At 46.5% G+C, this 26,476-nt stretch overlaps 1 protein-coding gene across 13 annotated transcripts in view; it reads right to left on the bottom strand.

Annotated features, from left to right (window-relative positions):
- ptprt (protein tyrosine phosphatase receptor type T) overlaps positions 1-26,476 on the bottom strand; it is a 190,992-nt gene that overhangs the window by 130,436 nt on the left and 34,080 nt on the right. For all 13 annotated transcript variants that reach the window (XM_088607904.1, XM_088607905.1, XM_088607908.1 and 10 more), the window contains exons 3-7: positions 23,342-23,467; positions 7,188-7,462; positions 4,613-4,694; positions 3,589-3,704; positions 1,727-1,901 (exon numbers count right to left, since the gene is read on the bottom strand). In XM_088607904.1, coding sequence (XP_088464030.1) covers positions 1,727-1,901; positions 3,589-3,704; positions 4,613-4,694; positions 7,188-7,462; positions 23,342-23,467 — 774 coding nt within the window. The remainder of the gene's footprint in view (positions 1-1,726; positions 1,902-3,588; positions 3,705-4,612; positions 4,695-7,187; positions 7,463-23,341; positions 23,468-26,476) is intronic.

The following is a 26,476-nucleotide window of genomic DNA, read 5'->3' as shown; positions in this document are numbered from 1 at the left end:
AAAGAAAATGAAAAAAAACCTTCCCGAGGTCAAACCAAGGGAAACAGATGCTTTGCACAAAACCACACAAGAGCCCCAACCTACAACCAGCCATCATGAATCACAGCCTGTTCTCATCGACAGCAACCATTATCATCATACATCTTCACCACCCAACAACTTCTTCATATTTCTGTGACTTTCCTCCTGCGCCTCCATAATTCGAAACAGGAACATCCTCCGTTAACACTCGCACGCCTGCAGGGCCGTGACACTAACACGGGCCTCTTGTAGAGGCAGAAACCGATCTTGGTTTGTCAGACTGCAATCAAAAAGATCTCAGTTCTGCGTTGGAAGCCTCCTCAGTCCCTCTCTTGGCATCACTGGATACTGGCCTCTCTTGATATTATTTCTAAGGATTTTCTGACCGCTGGGATCCAGGGTGCCAGTGGGGAGACTGTGGGGGCTGGGGGAGTGCTGCTGAAAACAGGCTGTTATTTTAGGGGTTCCTTGGCCACAAACACAGAGGGGACACCACTGAGGGCGATACACATGTGTGTGACTTGTTAATTTTGAATTGCTGAGCAACTTCTAAACGTCTAAAGTCTGCTCAGTCATACAGTAGGTGGTCTGTGAGGTAATAGTATCAGATTTTCTGTTGACTGCACTTATGCACCTTTAGATTGCCCACAAGGGCACTGCAGCAAGAAGTAACAGAGAGAATGGGGACTGCACTGAATCCTGCTCAAGAATAATCCTCCCTCACAGTGTGGCCACAGAGGCTCTGACTGCACAGATGTTAGGATACTTTCACTCCTTGTGCCGAGACTTCCTGCGAAAAGCAATCGTACCTGTTTCACCTCAATCAGCCACACAGCAGGAGGGACGGAGGATCTGAGGATACAGTAGTCTGCAGAATGACAGTCTCGTTTACCAAAGCGCTTGTGTGCGCGATATCAGAGAGAGCATTTAACAGAAATGAAAGCACGTCCAGTACGACAGTGCGGTGCAGCCGATGCACTGCGGCCCTGCCCGAACCCCAAGTGGACGAGCAGAATCAGAGGCGGGGCGGGAGGTGGCCGGGTGACCGGGAGTTTCTCGGGAACCTCTCGGGATGAATACTGTGTTTGAAGCCCAGGTCAAGAAGCAGAAACAGCAGAAGGTTAACGATCTGATAACCACCAGCATGGCTCTGTCACCATGATGGCCGCCTGCAGTTCTGTGTTGGCTCGCCTTGGTGCGGACTCCTCCCGAGAGATACAGTCATTCTTTTCAAGGACACTCTCGTTACAGACACAAGCAGCTGTGTGGAGCGCGCAGGGAAGTGGCTGTGGCACTTGCTCTTGCTCTCCGGCTCCTGTCGTGAGCAGTGTCACCCAGGGCAAGCCGAGCCGCGCCACGCTTGTAACGCGGGGCCAGGAACCGTCAGTCCCGCCAGGTGCCCCACTTGGCTTCGGGGTGCGAAAGGGCCAAGAGAGGGAGAGAGCGCGGGGGGTCTCTGGAAACGAGCCAGAGAGCCCCAAGATGGAACTAAATCTCCAGCTTCCTTTGTAGGTGCAGGGATGTTTTTTTTTTAACCAACAGCATTTTTTTACAGCCTGCAGAACTTTGCAGATAATTAAAGAAATTAGAACACAGGCAGCTGCTGATGGCTGAAATAATGAAAGGTTTTAGTGCAGATAATGCTTCCCACGGAACCCCAGCTGGGGCCTGATGGATAGTTAATACCTACTATTACCACCCTTACCTTTCACGATTAGTTCTGCGTAGTTAGACACCCCTGAACCGCCGTCCGATCGGATGACACATCGGTACTTGCTCACGCCCCTCTGCTGAGTGTCGGCCACGCTGACGGTGGCGGAGAAGCGCCGGTGGTTCACCACCCGGGTCACCATGAGCGCGGTGTCTTTACCGTTCCACTGCTGAAACATGTGAAGGCACAGCGTGCAGCACGTGAGCATCTCTAGTCACGACGGGACCCCCCACACTCCCTTCTCCTCACCCTCCTAAGCTGCTGAACGCATCCCTGCACGCCAAACTCACTAATCCCTTCAATGCCTGCAGGGGACTAGGATCTGCAAAAATCTGGAATCCAAAGATCATAAAGATACTATACAGTATATTACTATTGCTATTTATCTAAATGTATGATTTCCACTCAGCAGACTTTTTAACTGCTTCCACAGAACAGAGCGATTCTGCAGAAATCGAATTTCTGCTTGTCTGTGAAATTTGCCAGGGAGTGATCTATGAGCTTCTAATATACCAGGGCTTGGTACTATTTGATTTAATCTATAAACATTACAAATTATGATTTTTTTTAAATACAATTTTCAAAATTTATGAATGTCAGTTAATACCACTTGCTGTGTTTATGTTCTCTGATCAATAAATTAAGAAACGTATCTCCACTAGGGTTGGTTTTCAATTCATGTCTATTCTCTCTGGCTTATTGTCTGAATGACAATGACTGACAGCACTGTAATGCTTTCATTTGCTTTGTCAGTCATTAGGACTTGTGCTGGTTTTGCGATCTCATTTGCTGCCACGTCTGTCACTCAGAGCAGCAGCTGTACATTGAACGTTGTGAGGAAAGTATGGTGGAAAGAAAGAAGATGGTAGCCGCTGTCGGTAACTGGGGTTGTATAGTGTTTGTCTGCTTTATGATGCTGCTGAGGGACATGTCAACTCAGAAGGCAAGCAAGGCTGAGGCTGGTCAGCACTGGGATGGCAGGCCTTAGAGCAAAACCAGGTTGCTGCTGTAAGTGGTGTTGGTGGACCAGCAGGGGGCGCTCAGAGCGTACACAGCCCAACTCCCTAGAGAGCCGTGAACTCCAGTTCTAAATGCAATCAGCAGTCACTGTAGTCGCTGATCTTCACTAGACCCCAATGCAGCAAAATGTTTTCTTTTGCCCTCGGGTGCAGGACGGTTATCATTCTTAATCATTACTATTCGAAGTATCAAAGGTGTGATCATTGTACCTCTCCTTCCTGTTGAAAAAATATATTTCAGACATTTCACTCAACAGCCAACCTAATAGACCTGATGTGCACATGATGTGTAGTGTCGGGCCAGTACCCAGAGCATCAGTTCAAGCCAGTAGTTAGGAGCTCAAACCCATAAAAAAACAGACGACACTGTGACCTTTGGAAAGATGGGAAACACACAGGTGCCACAGTTCTAGAGCAGGTCATAGCCTGAATCGATCTTCAACACCTGGTGGACTGCGGTCAGTGAGGGCTGGACTTGGGGACCCCCTCTCCATCTTCAAGCAGTGCAGCAGAGCAAGCAGATTCTAATCCCCCTCCTAAATTTAAGCTCACTGCACAATTTTATAGCGGGTAATGTTTCTACTGAATCAATCCTTAATTACTTAATGGACCCATCTGATGAACATAATTAAGCATCAGCTGGAAGAAAATTAAGACTTGCAGTGGATTGCAATGCAAGTGCCAGGTACTACTGTAGCAAATACAATTGTGGGCAAATGCACAGTGCCAGGATCAGAGCAGGACCTCCCAGCCCCGGCTCTCAGGACACCTGTCTGAAGCTGAAAACGATTAAGCAGGCCCGATCAGGGAAGTGATCAGTTTGCTGGAGGGACTGACCTGAAGCCACAGCTTGTCGTGCTGAGACCACTTGCCCCCGGCGGTGCACTGGAACGTCGCGTTCTGCCCCACGTTCACCTCCACGTTCTGCAGCCGCAAAAAGTGCGGGGCCTTTCCTGCCATTGACGAGAGAGATAGAGCACACGGTCAAGGGGGGCCTGCACGGGCCGGGAGAGGGGTACCAGCGGTGTTTTACTTTCTCTCTGTGTCAGGCAACCTGCCTTACTTAACTTTCTAATAGTTCTCTCTTTAATTAATTGGGTTGAGCTAAAAATTACTAGAAGAAAGATCCGATTTTCTTCCAAGACCAGCAATTTGTCAATGTCAATTTACCCAGAAATATTAATAATATTCAAGTGGTTTTTTTACGCTGCCTTTTAAGACACAGGAGTCTGAGATTAGTAAAACCCAGACTCGAGTCTCAGGCCTATGTGGCAGAAAGTCTGAGATAAACAAGCACATTCCAGCCTGCTGGGGCATCACTGGCACTGAGGACATTATGCAATTATCTAGGATCTGGGGCAATGTTGATGGGGCAACTGTTGTTGTTAAAAAATTGTTACAAAAAAACATTTTGTTGATGCCTGGAAGGTTGCGAGGAGCGTTTTCTTTTTTAAGTCGCTCCAAAGGCAAATTCCACAGAGTGCTAGGAAAGCTGAGCAGAGCAGTCAGTTCATTCCCATTCGCTGAGCTCTTCGCAAAGCCTGCAGACAAGCCAAGGCCACAGACCAGGAGCTGTGCTGCGCTGAGTGGGCAGGCGGAGCCTTACAGAGCGGGAATGGAGTGTGCAGCACTGTCCACTGGCTGTCCACTGTGTATTCTGGCTAAAGTACCTCAGCAGATCCATGCTTGTGCCATGCTCTGTGCCATGCTTGCAGAGATTTCCCCCAACCTACAATCATCACTCCCACACCCCCTCTTCCCTAAACCCCCTGGAACATGGTCCCGCTGTCCATGTTGTTTCTGGGGTGAGGGAAAGTAGAACATTCGGTTCAAAGTATGGGGTCACAGGAGGGCTACTTACGGCAGGGGTGGGCAAGGACCCTGACTTCATCCACTGCGATGAACCCTGGGTGGCCTTTCAAAGACATGGCTTCAAATATGACCTGCGGAAGAGTAAGGAAAGACTGAGTAGAGAGAGGGAGTGGAATTCAGGTTAGCAGTGCACATCACAGCAAAAGGGTAAGATCAGAAATAAGTTTTCCAATAGCGGCGAAACAGTTAATCATATTTTAAAGAGGATTGAATTTCCCAAGCGCCTGTGTTTTGCAGAATAGTTGCAGGCCACTCGCTCAGGAAATCTGGTTGCTGCTGTCTGCGTGTTAGAGTCAGCTACTTTCAATTCAAATCCCTCAAAGCTGAGGAGCTCAAACACAACAAATCTGGAGGCAGAGAGATGCCTGGGTTTAATTCTACACTGATCTGCCAGAAAATTCAGAGTGTCAGAGAGATTAGGAAATCTCTAAAACTGCACCACACTGTATGCTAACTTATGCGACTCACTGCTCTTATAAAAACTTGCGTATAAAGTTGTGTGTTAAGCCACTCAAGGACAGCTGTGGAGGAGTCATCTTGAGTTTACAAACACTTAAACTCCGCCTTCAAATGCACCCAGCTTCAGGGGTTCCTATGGGAGCCTGATGACAAATAGCACATCGCACAGTGTCAGCGGTGGGCAATGTCACAGACATCACAGTTCAAACCCTAAGATGCTGGTGTGGGACTGGCATGCTGAGAATGAGGAAGGCCTGGGGTGAGGATCGTTCACAAGCCTTCAGCCCCTGGCACTCCTGGGTAGTGTACAGCCAGAACAAACAGAGCAATGCTGTAAACAGCGATGGTTCTATTCACTGTAGATCTTCACTTTTCATGCTTCAAGGTAGATTTCTTTCCTTTGTTCTGCTGTAGCTCTTTTAACTGCATTCTCCTGCTGACCACTTTAACGTCTATATCTCTTCTCAGACGTCATGGCCAAATCGGCCCTTTGGGCCAAGGCTGACAGCCTGAAAAGACGAGTAATGTTTAATAGATTTTCGTATGTGTAACTGTCAATGGTGCCAATTTGTGGACAGAAAAGGCAGAATTCACACCCCCCGGCTATCAGTAAAACTGGTTTTGGAAAACGGCTGCAGCTGTCCAAACAGAGCGATCGCTGGCAGCCACCAGGAGGAGGTGTCAGGTATTTCGGCATATTAGGCATCGAAATGTGTGCATTTGGCTGAGCCTGAGCCAGACAGCGAACTGCTGCAGTACAGTCCTGGCTCCTGACAGCAGCTCTGATTTCGGCACGCATCCTCCTCCCTCACACTGGCAAGTTGCTGCCTCTCAGCAAGTAAACACATTATTTGTGAGATTTTTCTTAAAGGCATCATTTTAAGTGCATAATAGCACACAGCACACAGCATCAGCATCCTCTGTGACATAGCAGGGCAATGAGAGGTGGCAGGGCTGTAATCATATCCCCCCGAAACTTGACGATACAGCCCATTTACAAGCTGGCCGCCCTGCCTCTCGTCCTGTCGGGCAACACAAGTCGTTTCAAAGAACAAATGCCCATTCTTGGTGATATTCTGCTGCCACCTGTTAGGACCCAGAGACTGAAGTAGTTTCTTTCTCGTTTCAGAGCTGTATCCCCGTCACAAGCCCTGGGACCCTTGACGTACTTCTCCGCTCTGCTCTGACTTTCAAGTGCTTCAGCACTAGGATCCATGTCTCCTAATCCCAGCCACGGCCCACAGTGGGCAGAGTTCTACTGATCCAGCCCACAGCAGCCAGAGTGAGAGCGGTGCGCGCTCAGGCCTTGCGGACGCTGTGTCTCACACTGCGCTGAGCACGCGGAGCAGTGGGAACTGTGTGGGCAAGAGCGAGGCCACTGAAGTGACGTATGACAGGAGCTGTGGGAGTTTGGAAAAGCTCACTGAACGCATGGAACAAGTTACCACCATGTGCTTTCACAAGGGAAAACATGCAATTATATAAAATTTGACTAATTGTAATTGAATAATATATCACTTTTAGAAAAAAATGGCTCTTTCTTTTTAAAAAACAAATCTATTAACGATGACGATTCCTTCTAAAAAAAAACTCTTACTTTTGAAGCAAGCATCTAAATCAATTAAGAATTATTATCTAACACATAATTTGAAAAAAAAAATACCTCCAGCTGTTAACGCAAGGATAGCAAGTTGTATACGAAACAGAGATTTCTCAAAAACACATAAAATTATTTTCATACCAGATGCTGTTGTGAGCTAAGCAAATACATCATTAAAGCTAAAATAAATAGCTTGATATTCATGCTGCTGCCCAAACATTTCTCTTCCTGTAACAGCACAGCCATCATACAGCAGAATGGCAGAACAATATACATCCCAGTCCATGCCAGTGAGTTTCCAGCTGGGTACACACCAGTGCCCCCCGCTGCTCCGGCTGATCAAGGGGCCACACTACCACATGGTTCCTGGAGGCGCTGCAGTGCTGAGACCTTTCCTGGGGTGACTCTCAAGCAGGAGAAGGACCCCCAGAGACGTGCACATGAATGTTTGGAACACAAAAGAAGCCCTTACGCCCAGAGGGGAGGTAGGCGAGGGGGGGCTCACCTGGTAGGAGTTGGGCCAGAAGGTGCTGATGGCGAGCTCGGCCTTGACCCAGCCCTCGGTGACGCCCGCGGAGGAGGCGTTCCACACGGGGTTCCCCTGGGGCCCCCCGTTCACCTTCACGTAGACGTTGAGGGCCCCGGGGCTGGAGCCGTCCCGGCTGGACAGCGAGTAGTGGAAGTCGATGCAGTGGGTGTCGTTCTCCTTCAGCATGGGCAGCAGCAGGTGGGCCTTCTGCCCCGAGGCCCTGCCCGAGCCGTTCACCATCATGAAGGAGCCTGGGGAGAGAGGAGCGAGTCAGCTCTGGGCCCGGGGGGGCTGGGGGTCTCGCTCCCCGCTGCTGGGGGGCCAGAGGCCCCTCCCTCCTTCTCAAGTTCAACGTCTAGCATCGTTGACTGTGACACTTCCGACCGGACTCCGAGGTGAGTTAGGGGCAACTGCACCTTTAATGTATTAAATTTAGAAAAAAATAATTAGGTCAATTGCTTAATTGACTACTCAGGTTGGAACAAAAACCAGATGAAACAAGGCCCTTCAGGAACTGAGCTGGAGACACCTGCTCTATGCCCTCCAGGCCTCTGATTTGAAATCAGCTGACCTTGTTTGCAGGGCTGCTCCACAGGGTAGAGCCTGGACCCCCCTGGTCTCTTCAGGGCAAGAGATAACAGACCGTAACACCCGACAAATGTAGGGGTAAGACACAGCACGGTTAATTGATTGTAACAAAGGAGGAATCTGCAGCGAGTGTTCACGCAGAGAGAACATTATGTGCTACAGAACGTAAGAACAGTGGGGACGCAAGAACAACAGAGAAACAAGGCAAACCCACGCAGCGCTCGTCGCAGTTCCAGGAAGCCATGAGCTTCCAGGCAGCAGCTAAATCTCGGACACTACAGCCAGTGCTTCAGTACGCATGTCCAGGGTGCCCTCCCAGTTTCATTCTGCCAGAGAATGTCTCTTTGGCTATTTTAACGGTATATCATATGTGCAGAAAATGAACCATTCATCTCAGATGCTAATTACATTTATTATGCGATGAAAAACACTTGACTTCGCACAGCCCTGACATTAATCAGTAAAGCCCCTGGATAGCAACAAGACCAAGTGATGCAATGCGGCAAACCATCCTCCCAAAAATCTTACCAGCGGGGGAAACCAGGCTGATTAAACAGCAAAGAAGGAATCCAATCCTATTTACAAAATTGTTCACATTCCAAGATTAGCAGTGCAGCCGTGCTGTTTCTGTGCTGTGGCGACAAGGCTCTGCAATTTGTCCACATTATTGCACAAATTCTGGAGCAAATTTAAACCAAAGTCAAACCAAGAGTGGGGCTGAACCAGCATCACACAACCAGCAGTCTAGACCACAGCCAATCTATTTATTTTGAAACCTCTCTCTACAGCTATAACACGTAGGATATGTTATGTACTAAAAACTGAGCGATAAGGGGCATGCACATTATTGAAATTGAGTTGAAATTGGCTATTCAGAAATGCAGGGGTGATGCATTTCCAAGGAACTGGCAATATACTGCAGACAAATATATATTCTTTTAAACACAAGCGCCAAGAGGAGTGTTATTTTTTCCTGATTGTTTTATAGGCACACTTGATTTCAATTTCCCCATTCAGATTTGCAGCCCGCTGTAATAATGGTCTGGAATGGAAATAGCTTTTCCACACACAGGAAAAAAGAGACCAGGAGACTGCCAGATCAATATTATTGTGCGCGCAACTCGAACCTATCAGAAGGCACGCAACACTGACTTCTGGAGAAAGCAGGAGCACGTGTGACCAATTCCCTGGTTTTAATCCAGCCTGCTGCTGCGTGATAGACCAACAGCTGACACCCGGGGCAGGAAGATAAAGAGCTTCTCAGAAGCAGCCATATTTAGCTCACTTTTTTATTCCCTACACAAGTTATTAAAAAACAGAAGAGAGGCAAATTCCACATTCCCTAATAACAGAAACAACAATGGAGATTTGTGGAAACACCTGTGCATCATACAGGAAGTCAGAATTCACTCGCAGGCTTGGGCAGGTGCTGCCTCTTTTCCCCTGGTGGTTGATGGATCCTCAGTGCCGCGGGTTCGAGGAGCTGTCCGTGTTTCAGTTGTTTGAGTGTGTCAAATACACAGGTTCCCGTTTTTAACGCAACACAGAATGCCTCCTGAAATCACACAGCTGCACACATACTGTACATTTAAGGCGTCTTAACTCATTTGTCAAGACGCCTTAATTCACAGGTGCCAAATCCCAGCAGGGGTGTTTTACAGCTCTTTAGATCCCCTGTAGCAAGATCCAGAAGAACCAAAGACAGGTAACAAGTGACAGGAGGCCCAGTGCCCCATATATCCCATCTGATAGTCAGTAGCCAAAGGCCTATAGTTCAAGTGGCCAGCTTCAGCTACAATTAGTGAGGCTACGAAAATAATCAGTTAAGATGGTTCTTTTCATAAGACTTTGTGTTGTTTGTGATTTAAAGACCCCTGGAAACCTGCTGGACAGCCTGAATCAGTGACCTCTAATCTTGTTACTACACTAATACTTAAACAAGAAGTCTAAGACTTAAACGTCTGCAAATTTCGATTCATGAGGAGCTCCTGTATGTCTGCAGTTAAATATATGAAAAGAGAGCAATGCACAATGTACAGAGACTGCATTTTTCAACAGGCTGGTGGAAATATTGAATACATCGACACTGATAAGCAGAGCCCTGAAGCTGGCAGTCACTCTCTGACTGGCGCGATGCGCTGCTCTCACTGTTCAACAAGAGCGGGAAAGAGACAGGAAGCCAGGGCGACTGTCACTTTAAGATGCAATTAAGGGACGGGAGTGTTTTGGTCTGTTGCTGCTGAGACTGATAAAATGGACTCACTTCTCCATCTCAATCCCAGAGGCAAATTCCAGAGACAATAAAACACCTACAGTATTTACCATAGTTTTATATGTGCAAGGTGATCTCAGAGTCCCCTGGTAATGTGCTACAAAACAAACCGTCCCGCTGGGCTGCATTCTAGAGGCAAATTAGAGGCTGCAAAGAGCCGTGGCTTCAACACAGAAGCGCTGTGAGCACGGCGTGGCACACGCCTCCCCCACTGCAGTGCCACCGGCTCGTGCTCGGAGACTGGGTGTGCACGGCGGGGCGTTCATCCCTGTAACTCACCCAGGACTTCCAGACGCAGGAAGAGTCACAAGTGGGAAGCCGCTGCCTGACCCTTCCCCCCAGAGCCAGGCCGCCGATGGCAGGAAAGGGCAGGGTGAGAAGCTACAGGCAGTCGGACAGGTGGTGTTTGCAGCCTCTCTTTCTGTTCTTAACCTCTCTTTACAGAATCCTTCCAGCAGCCAGCATCGCTTCCGGCTATCAACTCCCCCGAGGACCACAAGCTCCCCCCGGTTCTGGTCCAGAAGAGTTCAGCTTCCCTGCCGCTGAGAGCGATCCCCCTGCAGCGCTGAGCGGAGGCCAAAGCCAGCCGGGGAACAGCTAACTAGACAAACAGGACCCATATGTGTCCTGTCTGCAATGTGCAGTGGCCCTGCATTACTTGCCTGCCTGCACTCCATGCCCTAATTGTTACAGCACAACCCCATCCGTGTGTCGCTGGAAACAGATCACAATATTTTCTCACCACCCTGCTTAGCATATCACACGATGTTTCCCCAGCCGAGCGCTTGTCCCCGAGTGAGACACACGCTTCACAGAAAATCTTGCTGTGGCCTTTTCAACACTATGGATGTCACTCACTGACCTTTTCTAAATCCCTCATTTTGTCAAACACGGGGGGGACAGAAAGCCCCCAAACCATCCCATTAATCTGATAAGTGCGACATCAATAATTGAACTGTCACCACTGGGAACGTGCAAGACTTCGAGCCGCCTGGGCGGCGAGCTGGGGAACACAGCCTCGCTCTCCGCTTCCTGCTCCGCCACCCCTGTGTCTCCAGGCCTCTCAGAGTAACGCACTCGCAATGAACACAGCTCATTTGAAATTAAAGCGAAATATTCCCTGAATGTTAACAGCTGCAAACACTTCCAAGTCTAATTGAGAATTAATTCAATAGCACTACTGTAAATCGTGCAGAAGACTTTCTGCTGTTCCGTTCCCTTGGGTAGGGTACCGAGAATAATCAATCTGATGTATTGTTTTTCGTATATACACAGAGAGAAGAGTTATCGTTGTTTTTTTTTCTTTTGAAATAAATGTCCTCTGTGGGAGAAGATGCACAGGCTGGAACAGAAGGCAGTGCTTGCAGAAATCGACAGGCCATTTGGCAGAACACTGTGCAAATGGAAAGTCCTGTTTGTAAACACAGAACTGTGTGATACAGCGATTGCTTTAACGTTACTTAACCTGTCACTTTGATTTGTCATTTCATTACACTCCATTGTTATTTTGGCTTTCATCTGAAGAATTATTATTATTATTATTATTATTATTATTATTATTATTATTATTATTATTATTTTGTACAATCGGTGAAATTGATCATTAGGGGTACTTGCAAATGAATTGCAAAATTTGTGGTTGATACAATATTTAGCTCACTTTGAAAAAAATCAGTAGCATCAAATGCTGAGCCCTAACTAATGTATCCTGCACAAGGCACTGATGAGCGTTCGTCAACCTCTCGGCAGCAGCACAGGTCTCGAGTTCATTTGCAAGTACTCTTAACGATCCCAGAACAAACTAATCATACCCATTAACCTCTACCTCTTAGGAACATATCACAGTAACCGTGAATCACAGTCACGCGGTTTTAGCATGTTTATACTGCACCGGGAATTTACTCTGCTTTGGTACTCTTTTTCATGGCTATTTTGCAATTGCGCTGTGGCGTATTACACCAGGGAATAAAAGTGAACACCACAGCAAACAAAACCAAAGACCCTAATAAACCTGAATGTCAATCAGTGATGGCTTGGCTCTTTTTCTGGGCCACTGCAGTAGGGGATACAGAGATTCCCAGAGGGTCTCTGTGCTTCTGCTACAGGAAACATGTCCTGTGTCATTTCAAGTGCACAGCTCATTTCTGTGGCTGCTGTCCCAACAGACACTGGGGTGATTTAAAATTGTGCTTAATGCTGCCAAATTTGTAATGGCACATTAAGGCAAAGGGCTGCTCAAAGATGCACATTATCTTATGCAAACTGTGCCGAATCACAAAGAAAAGAGTGGGGTCTGTTGGACAATTAAAAAAATTAACACAGCTGATCTGCTGTTTCATATTTGACCTTTTTGCAGCTCAACAACTGCCATCAACCTGCAGGACGATCATCCTGGACTTACTGACTTACTGCCATGTGTAACCAACAACGTTTCTTTTAGTATTTCTTTTTCTTATATAAAATAATTTAATAAAAATCACGGAATAATATAAAAACTAGAAAAGAAAAAAATACTACATTTCCTCTGTACCAAGAAGTTAAAAACGAGAGCAAAGCTGTAAGACAGCAGATGTGAAGGAGGTTGTGTAAATAAATTGGACTCGGCACAAGACAGGTGAAGTGTAAGACTTATCAGATGCAGAAGAGAACGAGGATTAAACAGCAGTGGTTTTCTAAGCTGTCTTCTTTGTCCTGATGAAGTGCAGTTTCATTTTGCACAGGCTCACACAGGGGGACGCGTTTTCTATGGATCTGAAGATATCTGAGCAATTTCTCGGCCCAGCTCCGCGCAGCGATGCGAAGTGGAGGAGCGAGATAATGGAGGGCTGATGGGAAGCTGTGTCAGCCGGCGCAGGCTGACCCCTGTGGTTTCCTGCAGTAAACTCCTCGCTCGGGCAAAGAGCCAAACTCAGCATGCGGCTCAAGCGTTCTAGGGCTCGGAAGAGAAGGGGTTTCACACAGGGTCCTTGTGCTGAACCACAGCGTGTGCTTGTGTGTGCAAACACAGTGTCTGTCCCAGTTTCATTTATGCTCATAAGCAGGGAAATAATAAAGTAAGAAGTGATTATCATTGACAAATCAGAAGTTTACAAAATAATATATGGCCATGCTCCATACATTACTGAGGGACCTTATTCTTCCTGCTGGATTGCAGCCCATAGTTCGACAACTGTAGACCACAGGTGTGTCTGTGTGAACATGAGCTGTGGCTCTCATGGTTTCCCACTCCTCAAGGAAGAACTGTCCACCTTTAATTCGCAGAGCCAACGATGGGAGTGCAGTGATACAATCTTCACACGAGTCTTTGTGTAAATGTGTAGCAATTAATGTTGTTTCATGAATAGCTTCTACAGGAAACCGGGAAAGTGTTTCCCAAGAGGCAATAAATCATCTTTAAAACCACTGTAATACCATAATAAACCTTAATACTGTTCACACATCTGTGATTTATGTTGCTTTGAATTAAACATCAGATTTAAAGCTCAGATGTGATTCGATGCAGGTGGCGGTTATTTTGTTTCAATATTGACTCTTCATGATTACATTTCCTCACTGCCTTAATAACAAAAACTAATACAAAAAAGCTACCAAAGAGTAATTGGATTTTAAATAGGTTCACATCTCCACACAGATTTAAGAGCTGTCTATAAACAGCTCTTTCAGAAGGCATGGTGGTGAGCGACTCTGAAAAATAAACCTGCTGTCCAGAGCTGTCACTCTGCAGAGACCTGCTACAGAGGAGCAGGGCAGGCATTTCTCAATACTTCTCCAACTTTCTCAAAGGCTGGACAATAAACAGCGTGGGACACTGTCCTCATGCCCCATCGCTGTCAGACTGGATCTCTCAGCAACCCACTGCAGGTCAGTAACACTTCTTTTTTGTTCTTTTGAAAAATCAAAAGGACCAAGAAGCCTACAGTACACTAGGACTGGTGCTCATTTCACTTTTTACTATGGGGAAATGAATGTGAATCTGGGAGAGGCACACAATTACCCACAAGGTTGTGCGAGTCTAGTCTTATTTCTGAAACAGCTGGACAAGACCCCCACCTCCCCTCATTTTCAGTCTTACAGTCATATGTACTGTAAATCGAAGTTTACATGTATATATGTATCTACTTTTGTTTTCTACAGGACTTTAGCTGCAGTTTGAGGTCCTGTTTCATTTTCCAACAGACTGGATCCTATTATAATCTGCAGAAGAAGAAGGTCTGGGGAAACAATTACTTCTCATTCCTTTCTTTAAATATTTCTTCAGCTTGTTTCTAACTGCACTTCATATCATACTCATTCATGCACTCATGGGCTATTATTGGTTAAAATGGTCTTCCAGGACCCCGAAGGTGATGAAAGGTCAAGTCAGTCTTTTAATCTAGGAGAGGTGCTTCCAGAGATAATATTCACACCTCCCCATTAGGTAAAGGAAGCAACTGTAATTAACTTCTAAGAATGGAGGCCCCAGGACTAAACATACTGTATGTATATGGAATACGGTCACCTCTGACAGCTTTAAAGAGGCTGCCTTTGGCAGTGGATTTTCCACAAAGTCTTCAGTGTGTCCACAGACGCCACATTGGCAGCACATGTGCCTCCCCTGGCATTACATGAGGAAGCCATCGCCCCTGGCAAGTCCCACATTTGTAATGATTTGCAAATGAAAATACGGTCCTATTTTCGCTTCTGTACAGACAAGATCATATTTACATTTGTAAATCATTACAATTTGCCCTCCAGAATGCATATTCTTTTGAAAACGATCAAATCATATTAAATCATTTAGGAATCACGAGAAGTGAGCACAGGTATTTAAGAATGCGTCTGAGAACCCTTCAAGGCCAGCAGACAGAATGTTTCAGTTCAATCTAATGCAAGCTTCATTATCCCCTCGGGATAAATATATTTACGGCAGGGACCAACATAACAATATAACAAAAACAGACAAATATCAGATAAGAGACACGAGAGTTATGTTACATTATTCGAGAGTGAGATTGCAGAGGGGATAAGATTTCCTGAGACTATTACTGTTACACCTGGGGACACAGAGTGTAAATTCACAATGGAGGGACTCAGGCAGACTTTCTCTTTGTAGAGGTCATTTAGATTTATTTGATTTGGTCCAAAAATGGGGGATGGCATGGTGGCACAATAGTTAGCAGCACTAGGGCACTGGGGTGCTATCTGCACGACTTCGTACAGTGTGTTCACCCCACATTCACATGGGATTTCCTCTGGGTGCTCTAGTTTCCTCCCACAGTCCAAACACATACTGGTGTCTGGGAAAACTGGCCCTGGTGTGAGTGTGTGCATTTCTCTGCTGGTCTGTCTGTCTGCCCTGCAATAGACTGGCATCCCATCCAGGGTGTACCCTGCCCTGCGCCTGCGGTTAGAAAAGGGATGGATCAGAATTTTTTCCAACCTGTTCCCATTAATAGTCCAGGTATTGCCAAACCAACAAATGAGACAGTGTGTTAAAGCAGATCTTGCTTCGATGCTCACCTCCAGGTTAGAGTGGTGTCTACTCACTCCAGGCCACAGTCCCCCAGCAGCCGGAGACTGATGGCCAGGTGTGTCATCACTCCACCTTCCCCTGCACTCTACCTTTCCCAAGCTGACAGTTATTCCTGGAATGAGAACTTATGGAGGAGCCAAGGCCCTGAGAGAAAGCCGAGACTGTGGCAGAGAGGAATAATTTTGCCACTGATTAAGATGTATAGAAGAGAATAATAATCCTTCAGAAACTCCATTATTGAGAGTAGGGTAACTTCGGCATGCTGGGATTTTTCAATAAGCTCTTTCCACCTTTTGTGGAGACAATGGGTAATAACTCTGAGTTCCGGTGTCTGTCCACATCCTGGGAAGGGAACTGGACAGGGACTTAGGAAAAATCAGGTGTCTGCTTGACCATTATGGCACTACTTCCTTCCAGAATGGAAAGGTCAATCTTATTCGGCAGAGATGATTTAAACCCCAAAAAGGCAACTAAATGAATACAGGATGGATCGTTTCCTGCTTGAAACTGATAGGAGGTCTCTGACAAAAAGAACTCTTCAATGATCACTTGCATGAGTTAGTCAACTTGCCCCTGGGGCACACAAACAGACAGACAGGCATGAAAGAGCACCGCGTGCAAAGGATGAGCACAGCTCACTCTGCAGCCCGCAGAAACTGCAATGTCACATCTGAAAGATGTAGGGTCCATAGACAAAAGAAAAACAACACTGGAGTTTATATCAAGTAGTGAGAAAAAAAATTACATTCACACCCGTTTTGTGCAGCCAATGGACTATATAATGGATTGCCGTAGTTTAACTGTCCGACTGCACAACGCAAAGCCTCCATTAGCAGATGGAGATTACAAATTTACAGCCTCTGCCTGTGGCCACCCCATTAAGAAAAGCACATTTCCAGAGATATCCAGTCAGTGTCTGGCTTCAAATGAAGCCAGTTTCTGGAAACCCCAGTGGTGAGGAAGCACTGATTTGTACTCAGGTATCCTACGTCAATAGCTATGGTATAGGAAGCAACACCTCTGCTTTTTGCTTTTAATGAGCACAGTGATAAATCCCCACTCAGCTGCCTAATTTGTTTAACTGCAAGTAACTACACTTTAAGCACAGAGGCTGGGGGGCTTCTGTGACCTGGAAGGCATATTGAAAATGGCAAACTGGTGCTCGTCCCCCCACTCTTGTTGTTCAGCAAGAAGAGAACCTGCCAGATGCAGCCTGAGCCAGCTGTGCCCAGCTGTGGTGTGCATCTTGGACAGATGCTTCTGAAGTCCTTATTAATCCCTTCTTCTCAAGAGAAAAAAAAATCATCCTTAACCAAGTGACAAACTGCCCACACTCCTCCCCAGTACACTGAATGCCAAACCTCTGAAAAACATTAATTTTTATTAAATATACTTAAAGTCATTCAGTTGTCTCAATGCATTCAATCCACTGTCGCAAAATTAATTTCCTCTACAAATTGTCTTAAATTGGTTCAGACTGCAGCCTGAAACCTTCTGGAAATAAAGTAAGAAAAAAGATGAAATAAAAAGAGCCGTATCCCTGCAGGCAGAAAAGAATTACTGAACAGCGTTGTCAGTTTGCATGTGTGTGTTTGTGTTGGGAGCACCTGTCTATAAAAGGAAAGCATTCACTTAAAATTGCTTTTTATTCTTCACAGCGGATAAAACTTTGCACAGCTAATTATAGTCTACCCTGTAATCGTTTACTCCTAATACTCATACCAATCTCTCTACAAGCTTCAATTTTATTTTCCTGCTTTGAGGCTAGACAGCAAGTGCCTGAATTATCCATTCTCATGATTGCAAACAACGAGGAATTCTAAATGTTGTGTTGGCCGTTGAAGGCCAGCATACAGCCACATAGTGTAGATCTGGGATCCCTAAAGTGGCCATAACCTAAATCGGCTCGTCACAAAGTGGACCTTATTAACAGCTCCTGTCAGCTGTTCGGGATGCTGCTGCTTTAGAAAGACCAGGGACACTTGCAGACACACCGCCCTCCCTGTCCAGGAATGGGAGCCCTGGTTTGCCATGAATGGCAGTGTTCAGAAGTGCCAGAGACCACCTCACCCTCCTCATCATGCAGCTCGATGGTGCAATAGATTCACTTTTGTCCTTCTGTTTGGCACAGGTGCTGAAATGCATCAGGTACAAAAAGATCTCATCGTTCTTTTTGAAAGGAGCCAATGGATCGGCTTCAACAGCATGGCTGGATAGCTTGTTCCACACTCCCACAACCACAGAGACACTGAAAGGGACAAGCTGTCCAGCAGATTAACGACATACTGAAATCTCCATCCCCGGGCACAGTGGTTAAGGTAGTACCAGTCAGCTGGCATTACTCAGTGCAGAAACACTTTAGATCTTAAAAACGATTTACAAAATCCCCATAGCAAATCAGACACAAGGGGGGCCTCCTACCCTCCACATCTATCAAGTAAAACCATGCTCAGTCTTGTCACCCAAAATTGAATCGGTCTGTTTCCTATTTTAGAAAATCTGATTTCATATTTAGAGTGTCATCTCTGTTATAAAGCTGTTTTCACTTAAGGAAGAGATTTCACAAGACTGAGTGCCTATAATAAATGCTCTTATCCTCACAGTGGTTTTAAATGTTTTTTTCTTCTCTCCTAGAAAACTACGAGATGGTGCCTGTGTCTCTCACAAGAGAGCATGTGGAGATCTGTCTACAGCACTGAGATCATATACAGAACATGTACAAATGGCCCATTATGAACATCAAGGTCAGAATCTATAGCAGAGTGGATTGTTGGTAAATATTCCACATTTAATAGATAAGGTGAATCCTTTAAAGTAACACAGAAATACTTAAGCTCCCAAACGAAGAATGGGAAATTCAATACAGGCATAGAAATGGGTTGCTATAAAGCACAACAGGGCTTGGCGCCACACTGCAAATGTCATAAAAAGCAATCTGTAACGAAAGCGTTCTTTCCGGGCCCTATGCAGACGACACGATCCGGGGTTGAGTGAGAAAACACGAGGAAGAAAGTCATGCAGGACACGGGGATGAAAACAGGGGGGCGTGTCCATGGTGCGCTGGTGGTCGGGGGAGGCGTGGCCAAGGTGAACAATCCACGATGGAGCCCAAAGCCAGGTGGTCCATCCAAGACGAACAGGATAAAAACAGGAACCGGGTCGGGACTGGCACGGGAACAGGAACAAATACAGGAACTTAAAACCTTAACGGGGCCAGGCGCTTCCAGGTCCCGGACTCGCCTGGTGTGGAAACCAGAGCAGAGCCCGGAACAGAGTGAGCGCCTGGCTTTTAAGGAGAGCTGAAAGGGGGCTGGAACAGGGAGCAGGCGCGGGCGATGAGTGGAAAACAAGGAAGGGCTGGAGCGCCCTTAAGAGGAGGGGTTTACGAACGTGACACAAATAGAATGCTCTGTATCTGAAAGGGGCCAAAGAACTGGTGGCGCAGTTTCAGCAGACAGGATCTCTGCCCGTCTTCACCAGCTGCCCTCAGCTGTATTCACGTTGATGGATTTTAGGATGTTTGACTCAGAATCATATGCTTATTGCCACACAGAGCCATCACATGGATTTCAGTAGAGCTAGAAGAAAAGACAATAATTCAAAAAACAATGAACAAATAAAATATCTGGAAAAGAAGAACTTAAAAAATCCAAAGATAACCAAAGAGGGTGACGGCAACACTACAAATCAGTGCTGTTGATGTTGACTGTTAACTAAGCCACGGCTGTTTCCTGCCTATACTGGACACTGGCTGAAGAGTTTATTACATCCGGATCCAGCAAATTCAAACCTTGTTTTGTGCTGCTATGAAAACAAACTGCTATTCCAGAGCATTTTTACTTGGCCAAACAAGCAGTAAGAGTGCCAAAACTCTGAGCTTTACAGCACTCTGTCAAGGGCCAGCAAGAGGCAAAAGACCATGTGGGAAGTCAGCAATTCTACAGGTTCAACTACATAAACAAGTGCCATCCTTTCTTTTCACGACTCCAATACAATCACTTGAGTCCTACGATTGCTGCTACTGTATAAAGTGTGAAGCCCTCAATAGCGCTGCTTGCTGGAGAAGTTCTCAGTAACAGCTGTAGTGTTGTCAGGGTCTCAGGAGGCTTTGCAAGGACGTATGTCTCTTTCTAACTGGGCAGAAGCTCCAGGGGACACAAGCATTAAGGTGAGTCTGAAAAGGAGAGCAGATGGTTCTTTCTTTCCATTGTTTGTAAATCAGCAGGATAATATATCAGATTGGAGACAAACAGCAAGGTGGCTCTGTATCCCAGTTTATGATCATACTGCTATGGAAGTCTTGGGCTGAAGTGTAAGCTCATACATCGGACACTTGTGGGGAGTGTTCGCCCTGCAGGGGCAGGAACGGGAACTCTCCTTGCAAAGAAATCCCGGGAGCAACAAGTCTGAGACAGACTTGAGTTGCTCAGATTTTTTTTGAATGTGCGGAAGAAACGCAAAGTCTTTCACGTTATATTTTGTGTAGTTAGTGCAGTGATTTAGTCTGCGATTTAGATTTTGCTTTTGCTTCAGGTAATAGGAACTGTTCTTTCAGTCCCTCTGATTCATCCTGCATTGTAATCATTCCTGTGCTCTTCCTGTTGGGGTTCATGCATGTTCAATTACTCTCTCAACACATTATTTCTGATTGTTCTACAAGTTCATGCTACCCATCAGTTTATTTCTGTTTATTGGTGGTCTTGCAGGTGCATCCCCTGGGTTTGAAGCAGCCGTGCAGGTGAGCATCTAGGAGACGGTTGTGCTGGGAGGTAGAGACACTCTAGTCTGCGTTTTGTGCAGCACTCTTCAGGCCTGATCGTGCTCAGGCTGAAGCAAAGAGCAAATGGCAGGTCTTGATCTTTGTCTGTCTGTATCTTCTGCTGATGCACCTGAGCAGCCACCTGCTTTCCCATTCCTCCCTTTTTCAAGAACAGCTCACCTCCATTGTGCAGCAGTGGAGCCACACCTGGAGTGCAAGTCCCCATCTCTGCCTGGCAACACACTACCGAACAGAAGGCTCATTGTATTCCCGCCCGCTTCAAAAGGCCTGTTAACCTCAAGCCTTCACCCTGCCGTTTGGAGACTAGCTTTCTAGCTCATGCCATATAATGGGATGTAATCCATCCTGAATGTACATTCAGCAATGAAAATTCACCTTCTTTATTTGGCAGGTTTTCCTTCAAGGTCATTTCTGATGTGTTTTATCAGGCAAAGTGTTTTACAGGAACTGTGACATTTGCTTAAACCCTACAGTACGTATGAAAGCAGAGAGACCCGTCTTGTGGAAATTTCATTACAGGGCCAGCATGAGCCCTTTCTTATTAATGACCCCGGCTCTCTATATTGAGTTATATAAAATATTTAGTCCAGCACGCTTCCAGCGAGTTAGACAGGTATTGTGTGGGACAGGGGGTGGGTTATAGAGATATCTCTCTCTTATCTCACTCATGCAGCGGGCTGAGACACAAAGACGAAGGGTTATACGTGGCCACTAATTCATACAGGATACACTGAGAAAAGAAAAGGAACTTCTCAAGAATCTAAGACTTAAATTCATGAAAAAATCTCCAGCTTTATTTCAGGTTAATCGTGACCATGCCCTGTTAGCTCCATTATGTGCAGCCAGGGAGATTAACAGAGAAACTTCTCTCTCAGGTTCCCTTCAGACAGCTATAGCCTTCAGTGGCCATGATCAGCCTCTCACGGACTCTCGCCACAGGCAGGTTTCTGCCGTCGCCCAGCTGCAAATCTTCTTTCTCAGAGGTGAAGCGCTGTGGGTGTTGAGGCTCCAGGATTTCCAATCACTGTGGTTTTAGTTGCAAGGAAAGGAAGTCAGAGGTGGTTTGGGAAAAGAAGGAAGAGCTGAAGGCAGATGGCTGAGAATCCTGTGGCAGGGTCCTCTTCCAAACTGGAGGAAAATATGGGCTTGGCATCTGAACAATTAATAGAACCAACCAATCTCTCTCCTTGAGGTGTCCGCTGTCTGTGGACACTGTCCCAACGTGTACTGCATACCGAGGAGCTGCACACTCCCAGGCCGGACGTCACCATTACGTACGAGAAGCCAGATTTCCATGTGATGGACAGAACAGAAGGACAAAGTTTACAAGCCAGGAGGCCGCCTGGCCCATGTAGCTCACGAAGAGGCCAGCAGCTCATTGATCCAGAGGACTCAAGCAGCTATTTCTTGAAGGAAACCAGGTTGTCATTTTCAACACCATGGCTTGCTAGCTTGTTCCAGACACCAGCAGGCCATTGTGTAAAGAACCCCATTCACATACTAGCCCTTTCGGCAAAGAACTCCATCCTGATCTCCACCTTAAATGCTCTTCCCTGTGGAAAACAACAGTGAACCCCCTACCAGTCAAGGCACCTGTTTCAGCGGTCCAGCCCGAAGAAGGGCAATGGCTGAGCCTTGATCTAGGTGAACCCCCTGCTCACTGTCCACAGCTGGGCCAGGGCCATGTCCGCCTGACCTCTTGACCAGCAGAGGCACCTGCTCTCCCTCGCTCTCCCGAAACTCAGAAACCAGAGATGCAATCAATCCCTCTGCCTACAAGAGCACTTAAACCATCACATAGCACACAGAAACACAAAAAGCCATTTAACCCTGACACCCTTCTCCAACACTGCAAGTCATGCACTCTGAGCCTATAATGCGATTCATTTCTGACAACCTATAATTTATCAGCCAATTACTAACACAAGCCATTCTGCGAAAGACAGGCTTCTGACAGTGCTCCACAAGTAGAAGCAGATGTCATGTCCAAATGGCTCTTTTTCCAAAAGAGATGTTTTTAGGGGACAAGCACTGATTACAAAAATGCGTGACTGTCCCCGGCTTATAAAAGACCGATAAGAGCAAGGTCAGTCACACCAACAAGGTAATCCACTGCAGCAAAGCACAAACACGAGCCTCTCTCCTAGAACAGAGTAAGTTCCAAATTACAGGTTATCGGCTCACAATCTTTTAAATACAGAAGATATTAGTAGCACAATTCTCTGTTTATGAGAAGGATACAGTTTTGGGACAGTTTTATCTGTGGGTAAGTGGACTATTTCATTTACTAAGAGGGGTGCAATTTGCCAAGAGAGAATCAGGCCCTCAAGTGACTGGAAGCTCATGTTCATGTCTGCTGTAAGCAAATACTGAAGCCCAGTACTTCAGCTGCTAACTCTGTCCTTAATAGTTGATAAGTACAACAAGGGCCCCTTTTACCAACAAAGCACTGAAAACCACCAGGCACTGAGCCTTCTGCAGGCATCACTGTTCTCAGAACTGCAAAACCCCTACAAGTTCAAATTCAGACTTAATCACAACATACTGTATGAGCCACCACTGCAGAAGAAAATCAAATCAGGCTTATTTTTTAACATTAGGAGGAAGAGCATTAAACTCAAATTCCGACTTCTAAAGAGTCTTAATGGCATCTGCTTGAATTCTGCAAGCAGGCAAAATGACAGATGAAGGGAGACAGAGGGGAAGTTTGAGCTGCACTGCAGTGCAACAGGACTTGTACAGTACAGCACGCGCACTGTAGCAGGCACAGGGTTTACACTGAAAAGACAAGTGCAGCTGGTAGCACAGGGAGGTGGAGCAAGTATTATCCATACAGCTTGTAGTCCCAAACCATTGTGGGTACCCCCTCTAACAACACCCCCTACGTACAGAGACCCCTTCCAAAGACCTATCTTCCGAATCAGCGGTTCCCTGAACTACGGATCTGTCCCTGTCTCCTCCCTGCGGAAAGACTGTACCTGTGGGGACGGCTGCATCCATCGTGGGTCTCTCCCACGTGTTCACTTGCTCCCATGCAAAGCCATTGGTCCCCAGCGCCACGCTGTAGCCACAGCTGCTGTAGTGCTCTTCAAACGAGCAGCTGCCTGCAGGGGAAGAGGGAAGAGGGTCGCATATGTCAGCACCATCAGGCCACACATCCCCATCATGATTTCATCTCTGCTAAATCATGATTTTCCACCACATTAGGATTTATGTTCGCCAGGGGCGAAAGATTAGAAAAACAGAAAGAAAAAGTCATCTTTTAAACGTATTACTTGCACTGCAATGACTTAATTGCAAAGAAGCATCTATATCTATTGGGCAAAATTCTTTGACAGGGGCTCAGTCATCAGTTTGCGGGGAGAGAACATGACATGAACTATAGTCAGCGTGTATAAAGCCTTGTGTTCCATTACGATACCACTTACCTCTAAGCCCCTGCTGCACAGGGTCTATTTTTAAAACAATCTCACAGGTTCTGTTCTGCTTGCGAGGCACAGAACATATCCTACATGCTCAAGGTTATGTTTCCTTTCTACATTTATTCACGGCAAAAAAAAAAAACTCATTCTCACTGTATTCCAAGGTTTTGCATGAGCATTTTCACAGGATATATAGGAGATTTGCCTCCACGCTAATTAAAACTGTTAAGTGTGTAACTCAAGGACAAACTGTGTTAGCTGAGCTAAAAACCTGGCTCTGGTGTTTGAAATACAAGTTTCAAACTCTGAGCTGCCTTGCTAGGTACAACAGCAAGAGCCGTGGCTCAGAGGAGGCTGTCAGCTGATGTAAAGGCAATGTCGAGGGCTTCTCGCTATCAGATCAGATTTCCTTTAAAAGGGCAACCCCCCCCCCCCCCCCCCACAGCACACTTCCCCATGGGTGAGATAATTCAAACCTAGAGCATCCAATAACTTTTCAATCACAGAATTAATCTAGCGGGGAGACAGGTCATTAAAACTGCATCTTTATAATTCCTGCTCCAGCAAAGCCCCCAGAGACTCCAGCCAGTGATAATTACACAATCCTCCTCAGGACTGTCTGATCTTTAAGCTCACAGTGCCTCACAAACAAAACACAACAAAAAGTCCGCAGGTCTTTGATGCCGACTCTGCGGAGACGTTCGCCTCCTCCGTGAAAGATGTGTTCAACTATTAATGCTGAGAGTCCCACGTAACCAAAAGAAAGCAGAAAAGCCCTTCATCTTTGCTTATTAACACTGGCTACAAATTTGATTCATTATTGATAAGATGCCTGCAGAAGATAAGCAATAAGTTTCATTAGGAAAAATGCTTAAAAAAGACTCAGACAGGGGATCCTGCAGGCAGGTCAATTTCTTGGAGAGCAGCTGAAAGCAAGCTCAGTAGTAAAATTAAAAAGAGACTGACATAACCAACATAAATCTTAGTAAACTATCTTCTCCAGACACACTCAGAACTTCCACCATCTGATTTCCTCAGTTACTGTACCTCTTGTACAACCAGTTCTGCAAATTGGATGGTGTGATTCATCAGGACAGATGTGCGAAATGTCTAAGTTAAATTGTACAACTGTGTTTTAAGAGACAGGACTTTGACTAACGACTCCCTGCAGAGAACATGAAAATAATTTGGGGGCTCAGTAGTGATACCTCTTGTATCTAATAAAGTGCTGACGCTCGTACTTTTCTACTGACTTCTTGTTTGTGACTCACAAACCAAGACACTAAACCCCTGGGCAGGGCCGTGCCCCTACAGCTGGGTGGGAAGCTGTGCTAACTCAGGCTGACAGACTGCTCTCTCTGGGGGATCCAGCCTGCTAATCAGACTACAGGAAAGCACGATCTGCAGCTAAATAGTTAAAGCAACTCTTTGCGGTTCATTTATAATCTTGGTTAAGTTACATTAAATTTACTGTCATGCTTCAAAATTTAATTAATGCAATTACTACCATATGTCTGTCTTTTTTCTTCCTTGCGACATTTGTGAGCAAGCAAGCTAAACCTATCATGTCCACATCAGCAGGCAGAAATAATAGCAGAAACGATTTTCATTATAACATTAAGTTTTTTTTCCCTCCTTTAAAGCGCTTCTCCGTTTCTTCCATGATTAAGTGTCACATTCCCACAAAAGGAAATCCCAGACATGATGCCATGCTGAAAACGCTCCCGACCACTTCCTCTCCCGATTGAAAAGCCACGCGGGATCGGGACTGGGGGACACGATGGCCTCCGGCTGTGCGGCGCCCAAACCGCTCCCAAGAGGGAAGAAGCAGAACCGCAGGACAAGTCCGATCCGTCTGGACAAGGCTGAGAGCACGATGGGGCAGGGGTGGCGGACCCGACCTCCACACCTCAGATCAAACCCGACCTGGTTAGTCTCTGAATGAAGCTGCGGAAACTTGAAACGGACGGGCCTCAGTACTCTTCCCCTCTCACTCCGCACGCCTCCTCCAGCTTAGCAGCTCCCACTGCCCCTGCTACATTCGACACTGTCCTCCGCAATCACACCCTTTAACCCTGCCAGAAGCCACGAGGACGGCCGCCTCCCGCCCAGCTATCACGGAGGAGGGATTCTGCCGAACCAGTTTGTCTTTTTCCTTCTCTGCGTCCCCCGCGGGGAGCTCTCAGAGACGGGGCGGCCTGGCGAAGGTGTCCCCGCCCAGACACTGCCACGCGCGCTCCGGCGGCCCACAGCGCAGTGCTATCAGGGATCCTAATCCCGACGGCGTTCTTTACAGGAGGTGCGCAGGCTGCACATGATAATACAGCTCGAGAGAGCAGCGGCAGAGTGTCACACATGAACCGCAGAGCGTTAGACTTTGTTGTTTGTCGGAATTTGTTGAAAATAGATCACAGGTATAGATCAGAGGTTTGCAATCACCTTTGTGATCCTGAGCATGAGGCCATTGCAACTGTATGACACACTATTTTCCAGAGGATACAGGCAGTGTGCCCTTCACAGTTTAATTGCACTGGGCTACAGCCTATTGCACAGCAGAGCAGCGGAGCTCGATGCAATTGACACAGACTGGACAGCTCACCAAGACATGCCGGTCAGGCGTCCACTAATAATAGAACAGGCTACACAATGTCACAGGTCTCCTGCTCCACAGTTAGGAAAGTTTCAAGACAC

The sequence above is a fragment of the Lepisosteus platostomus genome, chromosome 15, assembly GCF_059453375.1.
Source record: "Lepisosteus platostomus isolate fLepPlt1 chromosome 15, fLepPlt1.hap1, whole genome shotgun sequence".
NCBI classification, from domain to species: Eukaryota; Metazoa; Chordata; class Actinopteri; order Semionotiformes; family Lepisosteidae; genus Lepisosteus; species Lepisosteus platostomus.
This window is presented reverse-complemented; position numbering and strand designations above follow the sequence as displayed.